The sequence below is a fragment of the Gavialis gangeticus genome, unplaced genomic scaffold (genome assembly GCF_001723915.1).
Source record: "Gavialis gangeticus isolate Ggan-Ray unplaced genomic scaffold, GavGan_comp1, whole genome shotgun sequence".
Lineage (NCBI taxonomy): Eukaryota > Metazoa > Chordata > Crocodylia > Gavialidae > Gavialis > Gavialis gangeticus.
In genome coordinates, this window is record NW_017729002.1 from 18,341,754 (window position 1) to 18,353,140 (window position 11,387).

The following is an 11,387-nucleotide window of genomic DNA, read 5'->3' on the forward strand; positions in this document are numbered from 1 at the left end:
CTCCTTATCGATGTCGGCTTATTTTGAGAGATGGCTGTTCCAAGGTATGCAGCGTTCAACATTCTCCAGCTTCTACCCATCAATAAGGATCTTTGCTGGAGTTGTTGACTAGACCAGAGCAGGCTGGTGAAGCACCTTCTTCCCCACAATGTTAAGGATCAGTTTCAGGCACTGGTATGTTTGAGAGAATCGGTTAAGGGTCATTTGCAGGGCTTCTTCCATATGTGCAACAACAACACAATCATCAGCATACTGAAGAAGATTTGAGAAATCAAAAACAAAGGGAGTGCTGGGACTGCACAGAAAGGGAAAACAACCAGCTCCACTCCAGGTCCCGGTCCATGGGCAGCAGGACAACCTCCCCCAGTGCACTCAGGCTTAGCTTGCAGGCACAGCCTGGACTCTCTTCCAAGGTAGGGCCTCCTCTCACCCCCCACCCCCACACCTACAAAAGAGCTGGCTGCTCCTCTGCTGGCTGTTTTCAGAAAGCCCATAAATCCTGTCCAAGCTCTCGGTGGGCAGTGTGGGAGAGTTCGGACCAGGTTTACCAGAGCGTTACTCACCCCTGGGGCCCTGATTGTCCCGTGCACACAAGAGCTGCCTTCACAGCTTGTTTAGAAGGGGCACTGACCCATTAAGGCCAGGGAAGTTCCTTTTCCAACTACCCAGGAGGCCCACAATGAAAGCATCTCATCACCAGCCAAAACCCCAGGTTTGTGCAGTGTTAGCACTACAACCAGGTGACTAGACCCAAGAGCTGAGGGGACAGTTGTGAGAGGATTTGGGGAAAGGATTGCTCAGGGTAGCATAGAGAAGGCCCCTACCAAGGGACTCTCCTTATTCCAGAATGTCCAACTCCTTGCAATTCCCAGGCATTACACACTCCTCCATCACCTCCCCCTTGCACAGGGCTCTTCCACGGGCACCCCTGATGTGCATGAGTGACTTATGACCACAGCAAAGGGTGCCTCCATCCTCCCACCGACCCAACACAGGGCCAAGGGGTCAGGAAAGGGAGTCAGGAATCAGCAAGGAACTCATCTCCACCACACCCAACAAGACCTTGCCTAGGAGTCCTTTGTAAGCCAATAGATCAGAATGGAAGGTATCATCAACTCTGGAACCCCTGGGGTCTCAACTCCCTATGCTGTTGCAGCGATGTGCTCTTTGATGACAAGGGCTTGGGCTGGCCAACAGAGAGCCACATGCAGGGCAGCAGAGTCCTGAGCAACTTGGCTCAGACCTGTCATGGAACTGGGTTGAGTCCTGAGAAATTTTCCACCCAAGGAGATTTCAGAAGGCAAACCCTGCCCCATACTGCTCCCTCCCACTGCTGCCAGGGAAGATGACAGAGCCATGCTGTGATAAGACACAGAGCAAGTTACATAGGCCAGGCCACTGGAGCAGCCCCCCGCTGCCCTGCATGCACAGAAGACACAGCACACACCTTTGCTGGTACAGAAGCAGCCCCTCTAGACAGGCAACTCCCTAATGGCCTGAGTGCCTCTATGACAGCAACATGCAGAGCCAGGAGATAGTTGGTCTGCACAGTAGCACTCCAAGTGAAAACTATCAGCCTCATTCCAGCACAGGCATCTTTGCCCTCCAGTGCACCCCTTAACCCCCCAAGATGCTGCCATGTCTTTTCCTGATATTCACAGACCCCTCACCACTCTGGAGCATACACCCACACCTCCTGCATAGCCCTGCATGGAAAGGAGAGCAGCCACAGAGATGAAACATTACAGCAAGAGCAAGGACAGGGAAGAGGGGACAGCAGCACCAGCACATTTCAAAGAGACAGTGAGTGTCTACTCACACCAAGTTCGGCAACCATAGAGTTAACAAGTTGCTGTGCACAAACTCTCCTGGCAGCCTTCAGCAAGAGGCTCCAGGGAGAGCTACAGGGCAGTAGCCTGGCACTGGATTGTTGAGAACAACCCCTTCGCAGGGAGTAAACCCCAAAGGTCGAGCACTGGAGTGCTGCACTCTGCCATCCTCCACCTGGAGAAGCATGACCACTCAAAGTCAAGGCTGCACCCACAGCACAAGAGCCCCTCCCTGGCCAGCCTCCCTAGCCCCAGCCAATGAATGCAGCCTGGGGTTCCCATGGCAACCCAGACCCTGGGGTTCCCAGGGCAAAGGGGGACCCAGACATACCCTGGGGAGCTGTCCAGAGCACAGGAGAGGAGTGAGTCGCTGAACCGTCGTGTATCCCAGAGCTTCACCTCACGCTCCCGCATCTGCAAGGGCACAGAGACACACACATACACCACACGGTTAGAGCTACGCACATGTCCTCAGTGACTTGAGATCACCAGTGCAGCCAGCCTGCCACAACATGCATGCAAAGCCAGCCAGGGGCCTTCACTCTACGCATCAGTGCTGGGGATGCCACTGTGGCAACCAGGCAACCCTGCGAGGGGGCAGGCTCATGGGAACACAGCAGGCTAGCTCTGTGTGGGACAAGTGAGGAAAGATTTGGCCTTGGGACATGGCCTTGCGAGAGCAGAACACTTACAGGAGATGTTGCCCTGAACTGTGGGGTCTCCCTTCCCCTCAGGCTCATGCAGATGTGTGACAGACATGTGGCTTCCATGAGCAGAAACAGGGCTGTGTGCACTGGCCCTACATCCTGGACACAGTGACATGAAAGGGGGCAGCTTAGGCACACAGCAGCTGACACATAGCCAATGCCCACATACATACTCTTCCCCATAGAGGATGGAAGCTCAGCTGCAGGAGCTCACCTCTATAACACTGAGGACTGAGTTACCACAGCTTGGGCTTCACATACCATGAGAGAAGAGACTATGCACAGGCAGCAGTTGCAGAGGTCTGTCCCTGCCACCTCTGACCCCATGGTGAATGATTCACAACCTCTGCTACCTGGCCAGTACACAGCCCTGCCACAAGGACCCAAATTGTCCCCTTCTCCTGTGGCAAGTCCCCAGGAAGCCATGCCCTTGTTCATTCCAAAGAAGCCACTGAGGAAGGCAAAATTGCGAACGCGCAACCCTGGTGCACCCTGAGACAAATGCATGGTGAACCCAATGCTTGGGAGAGGTAGGAGGGGGCAGAGAGTCAGAGGCTTGAAGGCAGTCCCCCTCAAAGGAATATGCATATTCAGTTATACCTGGAATAAGCAGTGAAGGGACTGAGCAGCAGCAGGAAGTCATAGACCACCCCCAGAATAGGGAACCAGGGGCAGACTGTATTAACAACCATACTGCCTCCACTGCCTACAGGCAGCTCCTAAAAGGGGACCCCGTAGTGCACAAGAATCAGGTTTGAAGTGAGCAGATATTCAGATCCCAAAACTGCCCTGGGAGCTGCTGGGTCTCAGTGCAGCACTTGGGGGCATGGAGTTTGGGTCCCTCTGTCCTACAGGTGCCAAGGTTCAAGCCACCTCTTCCTAGACACTCCAGAGAGCAGCTGAGCCTGCTTTCCCCCCCCTACCCAGACTGCCAGGGTTGTCCTGGCCTCACTGCTCACTTGCACTGCATGGTTAAGGTTAGCTGTTCCAAATGGAATTTGTTGATTTCCCCAGCCCTGTCCTGCTGCCCCAGGGGACACCAATGTGAGACTACCCTATATGGACACATTTTGATCCCTGTGTGTACAGTGATGTGTCAGCATCTGTCACTCCCCAGGCATAGGCAGGCAGGAGCTCACAGGCACTGGCACACAGGCTACATGCAGTCATAGCCCAGCATGCAGTCCCATGGGCAAACCCTGCCTGGCCGACTGCAAGGGCATTTGCTCGGATGCAGGACAGAGTGCAGCTCCTGGAGACAGATGTGGTCACCTCCTCCTCACTCACTGCTCCCTCCTTCTATGCACCAAGGTCCTGTCTACACTAGTCTCTACCCCAGGAGCAGGCAAAATATGACCTGTGGGCCACATCCAGCCCACCAAGCCATTCTATCCATCCCATGGGGCCCCTAAAAAAATTAGTGAATTAATATTTATTTGCTCCTGTCTGCCTGTCAAAGCTGACAGGAGCCAGGGCATTAGGACCCAGGGGGAGCCCTCAGCAGAACTGAGCATCCCAGCCCTGCCCCACCCCCAACCATTTCACTCTTCCTGCCTCCATCTGGCTCCCAGCTCCATCACCAGACCAGGGAGCATGGGGCCCCACATGCATGTGCACAGGCAGGGACAGCACACGTGTGTGTACGTTTATAGGGTGAGTCCCATATCCACACCCCACCACACACATGTACCCACAACACCCATTGTGCTGCTATACATGCAGACCCCCACACCCATAACCCCTCATACACCCCAGCTACCCTCCCCCCATAGTCATCCCTCCACAAACCCCATACCCACCCACACCCCACAGCCCCCCACAAACCTATACCTACCCCACCCCCACATGATATACAAGAGTAAGACATCATTTTAAGCTATTGGGTAATCACCTCTGTGTACACTACACAAACACATCTAAATCAGGACAAAACTATTCTTGGAAATCAAATTAATGAATGCTGTAGATGTTTGATTTTTAGAATATAATTTGGTATTTTTCTGGTTCTGAGATGACAAAACCCCTTGCTGAAAGGAGTACTTCTGGGGGCAAGAGGAAGGACTTCAGGTGATAAAGGTCAGGGGTTAGGGGACAGGACTTCTAGTCACAAAATGGCAACTGGGGGTGGGGCACCTGTCGAGGACTGGGGCTACCCATGCAGCCCTCAACAGCTTGCCAAAATTCAGTAAGTGGCCCTCCACCTGAAATAAAAGCCCACCGCTATTCTACCCTGAGGTTTCCTACCCTAGTGCTGACAGCAGTGAGGCTCCCCTAATGGCAGATAGTGCGAGTGCTAATGTAGACATGCCAGAAGTATTGGGCACTACTGTTGAGCTTTGCTCAGAGCCCATCACCACAGAGGGCTGAGTTCAAACCCCTCCTTCTCCCCAGCTAAAGAGAGCTCTGGCAGCACCCTGCCATCACAAACAGTAATGCTGTCTGCTCTACATAGGCAATTCTGACACCAAGAGTGCTCTAATCAAAACTATGCTTGCTCTCACAGTGTACGAAGGGCTGTCTGCCTCACAAAGGCTCTTTACCAAATGGCCAGCTGCTCTTCGGATGGGATGGACAGATAGTGAGAGAAGCACTGGGGGGATTCTGCCACCCCCAAAGGTGCTGGAGAGGGGTGTCAGTCACTCCAGGTATGCACTAGCATGTCCTCTGCTGCATGCTGCACCCAAGCCCAAGTGTGACGTTATGAAAGCTGCTCATCATCCAACACCCATCAGGAACTGATGAACCGTGCACACTACCAGCACAGAGCCAGGCCACAATAGGACCATAGAGAGGTAATCCGCAGTAATGACCCTAAGTAAAGGCTCTGATAATGGACAATGGGCACCCTGATTTCCCATCACACGAGAATATGACTGGGCACTGTACCTGGTTGAATCCAACAGAAAGGAGGTAGTCGCTGGCATCCATCCAGATCAGCCTGGAATCCTTGTTGTTCTCATGTCCCTGCACACTCTGAAACACAGAGGATACAATGGTTACTACTGCTGCAGCAGGAGGGGTGTGTGCTCCACAGAGCTCATGTTTTGCAGGTGGCTTCCTCTAAAGAACAGCTACAAATGGCAGCAATGGTGCAGATTTTTTGTTCTGGGGACCAGCTCAAGACAACCGAATCAGGCTGCACTGCTACATCAGGGAAATCAACTGGCTAAATCTATGCCTCAGAAACACCCATGACCTCCAAGTCAGTAAACCATTCTGGGCATGATGTACAAAAAGCAAGAGACATCAACAGATTCCCCCCAAGATGGCAAGGCTGGCCGCAGAGGCCAACAGGAGGATAAGCACTAACAAGTAAGTGAGTCTGACTTTGATATGTGGGAGGCAGTTCCACTGTCACTTTTCCAGGAAGCAGTGTCTCAGCCCACGGCCAAAGTAAGGGAAAGATGAACTTAGTCAAATGCAATTATCACCATAACAGCAGCAGAGAAAATCGCAAGACATACAAGTGAGAAGTAAGGTAGGGAAAGCCCCATTTCTATAAGTACTGCTGTGTGCACCATCAACGCTATTTATGGGCTGGGAGATGGGGGTCTGGGAAGAGGAACATACAGGGAGGAAGCCGTTCCAAGCTGACAGTGAAGTCACACAGCTGTGCAGCCACCAGCAAGATTTGATCTGGCTAAAGCAGCTCTTCCCCAAAACAGCAGCCAGGTAGAGGAGCTTACTTCATTGAGACCCTTCAAATGGTCTCTTATTCCAAGCCAAACAAAAAGACCTCTACAGTCATGCAGCAGCAACATGCAAGGGCAGAAGATGCCAAAACACCACAAGCCCCAAGAAGGGAGATCTGAGCATAGGACAGTTAGGGATCCCCAAGTTTCAGTCTGGACTTGCTGTAGGTTAGAGTAAATCCTTTGTCCCCTCTGCCCATTTTTCCATCTCATAAATGATGCTGTTCCCTGGGTTCTAGCCATGCTGAGGGTTAGCACTTGCACAATGATTTCATAATGAAAAGCTCATTTGAAAAAGCCTGATTCTGCTCTGAAAAGTAAGTAAAAGCACCCTCACCCACACTCAGCTTGTGCTCTGAGATGCATTTGCTGACTGAGATGCATTGTTTCAGCTCTTTCTCCCTGCAAACTTGGCTCTGGGGAAGGGATGTGAAGCCTCCACCCTTCTGGTCTGGCACAGTCATCTACTGAGCCCCATAACATGACAGGTGAATGGACTCATAGATACCAGAAGCCTAATTTGTTCTTCAGACTCCCTTACTGGGAGTAGCAGGCAAGGAAGAAGGGTCCCCACATGATTCCCTAGGCTAGGCTGAGCTTGCTGTGACTGCAGGTAGAAATACATCATCTCTTGTTTGCAATACACTGAGCACATCCGATACAGAAGCACTAAGAAAGTCCCGGCTGCTATTCTCCAATGTCGCTTTCTAGAGGAAGGGCAAAGGATTAGCTATAATTAACTAGCTAGCTTCTGGCTGGCTGCCATGCGTCAGATGGTCCCCAGATGGGTCCTGTGGTTATCAGCATCCCAAAGGAGCCCATCATCTGGTGCCTGCCCCTGTTACGCACGAGAGGACAGAACCACCACCTCCCTCTCATTTGTAAAGTTTCCATTTAAAAAAAAGCCAATGCACTAATGTTTTAGACGTGTCACAGAACAGCAGAGGCCTCTGTCAGAGCTAAACAGCGAAGGGCACTTTACATATGCCAGAGTTCAGAAGAGCTCAGCCCAGCTGTGCTTGCTCCCTGGGAGCCCCCATTAGTAATTACCTCAAGAGCCTGATGGGCAGACCCTTGTTACTGCAAATGGCCAGAAAGCATATGCTGCAAACCAGAGGCTGCCCAGTGCTACCAGCTAGCAGGCATGCTGGGCCTGTCAGCTCTCAAAAGCAGCTTGCATCAGGCTGAAAATGCAGCCAGAACAGGGTGTGCAATTCACCTGTAAGTGCTCCTACACAGAGCCCCTGCCTGAGCACAATGCCCTACTGCACAGGCTGCTACTTGGTGATGCCATGGATGCAGCTCAGAACAGAGGTCACCACTGTCTGTGCTCAGAAGAGACACCAAACCAACTCTTTCTGCAGACGGAGAGGTGCTAATGGTCCGACCCTGGAGAAATTCCTATATGGGAAGTGAACGCAGTCACCCCAAAGGCCTCCAAGATTCCAGAGGGACACAGAGCCCACCTGGTGCTATCTGTGTTGAGAAATAGCATCTTTTGGGTAGACAGGGCTTTCTCAGCACAGCCAACACCAAGGCAGCTCCCACGGACAACTCAGCAGCAGGAAACTTACACCAGGCCAAACCAGCCTGTCCCCAGCACAGTGACTTCTTATGCGGCTAGATGTGCATACAGCAGTAACACAGGGCACCCAAGGATGCTAACACCAGTGAGAAATGTAGACATGTCCTACGCACAGACGCAGTGAGGCAACACTCATGCAGGGAATCGGCATGAGCAAGGATGGAGCACTGGCAGCCAGCTTGCTGTGCCTGGGCAGCCTCATTTCTTTCAGCAGCTGCCTCTGTCCCATCAGTGGGAAACTGGTGATACCAGCTGTGGACTCAGCTCAAAGGGATGGCAAGGCGGAGCTTTTACTCTGTTCTTTTTGTCCCAAAGGGACTTTTTAAGAGAGATCATTGCTAAAAGGGAACAAAGAGCCTGAACATGCAGCATAAAGTCTCTGGTAAAGCACAAAACTGGACAGCTCCACGGCTTCATCCCACCACTACCCCAATGTGGGAAAGCACCGTTCCAGACCAGCAACTCTGCACAGCCCTGCCATTAGGGCTTGAATACATGGAGTACTGTCCCCCTAGTGCAAAAAGGCCCCTGCTGGCTTTTGAATGTCACAATGGGCCATCCATGCCAGCCTCCAATGGCCTCACCATGCAGGGTACCACATGCCAATGCTGCAGCATCATAGGAAAGTGCAGCCGCCAGCACTCAGAGAAGGGAGAGAGCACTGAGCATGGAAACCCTGCAAATCCACAGGTTGGAAGATGAGGCCATGCTGGCCAGGGAAAGCCAGAGTACTGCTCCATTCTGAGCCCAAAAGGCTGTTTAGTAGCAGTTTAAACAGGCTTAGAGCAAATGGGCCTGCAGCACCCCCACTCAGCAGCACGGCCAGGACAGGGACAGGAGAAACTCAGACCTGTCTGGGACTGTCCTAGACACTTACTGAATAAAATGCATCTCACATTGCACTGGTCATGGGGACTAGCCCACTCCACTGCAGGCAGTGTCAGAGCCCCCTTCATCAACTGACCAAAGGCCATCTCATAAGAAGGTATATTTTGTGCCCACTGCTGCCAGAAGATGGCTGCGCCAGAGCCTGCAGAACTGCACAGAACTCTGCCCAAGCCAGCCATGGTGGCATTGCCTGGGGGCTTGCAGAGAGAAGCAACTGTGTTACCATGAGAATCGCCCCATCAATCTTCCCAAACAAGGCACAATAATCAATGGTTGGAGTTGGCTCTCACTACTGATGCTGCCAGCCCAAGCCCCAAGTCCTGTGACCCACCTAGTCACATCTGCTTAGCAAAGCTGAATGTTTCCATCCCAAACACAGCTTTTTCTTCTGACAGGGGGGCTCCAGCTTCAATATAGTGCTACCACTTGTGAAGACAGCTGAAACATAGGTAGCCCATGCTAGTTCATTTGCTGTTGCTGTGCAGGATCCATAGTGGTAGCTCTCAGCCTGGGGGTGCACATCCAATCTGCTCCAATCATTTTTTAGAATTGCTGTAAACCAGGGCTTGGCAATATCTTGGAGGGGGGGAGCACTTTAACACAGACTGATTCTAAATCAATTTTGCTAAATAGGTACTTTGCGTCAGTTTTTCACCAGTCCCGTGGGACGGCCCTGCCCACTATGGGTCAGGGAGGCCCGGGTGGGGGAGATTCCTTGCCCTCCATTGAAGCTGACCTCGTGAAGGAACACCTTGACAGGCTGGATACCTTCAAGTCAGCCAGCCCTGATGGGTTACACCCCAGGGTACTCAGGGAGCTGGCGAGCATCATAGCTCAGCCCCTGGCATGGATCTTTGAGAGCTCTTGGCGCTCTGGTGAAATGCCCGATGATTGGAAGAGTGCCAATGTGGTGCCCATCTTCAAGGAAATGAGGAAAGTAGATCCAGCAAACTACAGGCCCATCAACCTGACCTCTATCCTGGGGAAGGTCTTGGAAAAGATTATCAAAGAGGCCATCCTTAACAGACTAGCTGAAGGCAATATCCTGAGGGATACCCAGCATGGGTTTGTTACGGGTAGGTCTTGCTTGACCTATCTCATTTCCTTTTACGACCAGATGACTTATCACCTGGACAAGGGGGAAGAGACCAACATTGTATATCTTGACTTTAAAAAAAGCCTTCGATCTGCTATCCCACAATCACCTCTTGGCTAAACTGACTAACTGTGGCCTCGACCTCACCACCATCCGCTGGCTGGGGAATTGGCTCCGCGGTAGGACCCAGAGGATGGTAGTCGACAGGAGTCAGTCATCGTGGTGTGCTGTGACCAGTGGGGTCCCACAAGGCTCTGTCCTAGGGCCTATACTATTTAACATCTTCATCAATGATGTGGACATTGGTGTCAGAAGCAGACTGGCCAAGTTTGCCAATGACACCAAACTCTGGGGTAAAGCATCCGCACCTGAGGACAGGAGGGTGATCCAGGCAGATCTTGACAGGCTCAGGAAATGGGCGGACGAGAACCTGATGGTGTTCAACACCGAAAAATGCAAGTGTGATGGTTGGGGCCTGACGTGTTGAGTGGCCTGCCCTCCTGTAGGGGGCTCAAAAGTTTCTCCTGCGTGGCCTGTGGGAGCCGTGCAGGCTGCGCCGCTCCTTTTCCTCACTGGAGCCTCAGCACATCTAGCGTGCTGTCCACCAGCACTCTCTCTCCCCAGCTCCTCCTCCGCCCTGGTGCCGGTGGGGCTTTTCAACTTTCCCATGGTGGCCGGTACAGCCGCCGCGATTGGTCCAGCTGTTCCCCACGCAGGAAACAGCTTACTAAACAGCCGGCATAATGCCGGCTCCTGCGGCCACGGTCCCAGCTCCTGCTCTGGCTGTCTGGCAAGGGGTAAGTCACCCATGCCGGGGGTCTGTTTCCAGGGTTTGGGACCTGCGGGGATTCTCCTCTCCCCTTCGGGAGCCTGTGGTGGCACCTCGCCACCACAGCAAGGTTCTCCACCTGGGGAGGAAAAACCTGCAGCATGCTTATAGGCTTGGCAGGGCTACGTTGGTTAGCACTATGAATGAAAGGGACTTGGGGGTCATGACTGACCACAAGATGAACATGAGCCTTCAGTGTGATGCAGTGGCTAGTAAAGTGAGCAAAAAGCTGGCTTGCATCCAGAGATGCTTCTCAGGCAAATCCCAGGACGTCATTATCCTGTTGTACTCGGCCTTGGTGAGGCCGCAGCTGGAGTACTGCATCCAGTTTTGGGCTCCACAATTCAAAAAGGATGTGGAGAAACTTGAGAGGGTGCAGAGGAGAGCCACGTGCATTATCAGAGGTCAGGAAAACAGACCTTATGATGAGAGGAAAAGCGCAGGCTCGGGGGTGATCTGGTGGCCACCTATAAGTTTATCAGGGGTGCTCATTAGGATCTGGGGGGACGTCTGTTCACCAGAGTGCCCCAAGGGATGACAAGATCAAATGGTCACAAACTCTGCTGCGACCAATTCAGGCTGGACATAAGAATGAACTTCTTCACTGTCCGAGCCCCCAAGGTTTGGAATAGACTGCTGCCGAAGGTGGTTCAAGCACCCACTTTGAACGCCTTCAGGACGCATTTGGATGCTTATCTTTCTGGGATCCTATGATCCCTGCTGACTTCCTGCCCCTGGGGCAGGGGGCTGGACTCGATTAC

The 11,387-nt window shown here is 52.5% G+C and overlaps 1 protein-coding gene across 1 annotated transcript in view; it reads right to left on the minus strand.

Annotated features, from left to right (window-relative positions):
- LOC109290688 (coronin-7-like) overlaps positions 1-11,387 on the minus strand; it is a 245,643-nt gene that overhangs the window by 137,965 nt on the left and 96,291 nt on the right. Inside the window, exons 8-9 of the mRNA XM_019507396.1 lie at positions 5,423-5,509; positions 2,161-2,243 (exon numbers count right to left, since the gene is read on the minus strand). Of these exons, the coding sequence (XP_019362941.1) occupies positions 2,161-2,243; positions 5,423-5,509 (170 nt within the window). The remainder of the gene's footprint in view (positions 1-2,160; positions 2,244-5,422; positions 5,510-11,387) is intronic.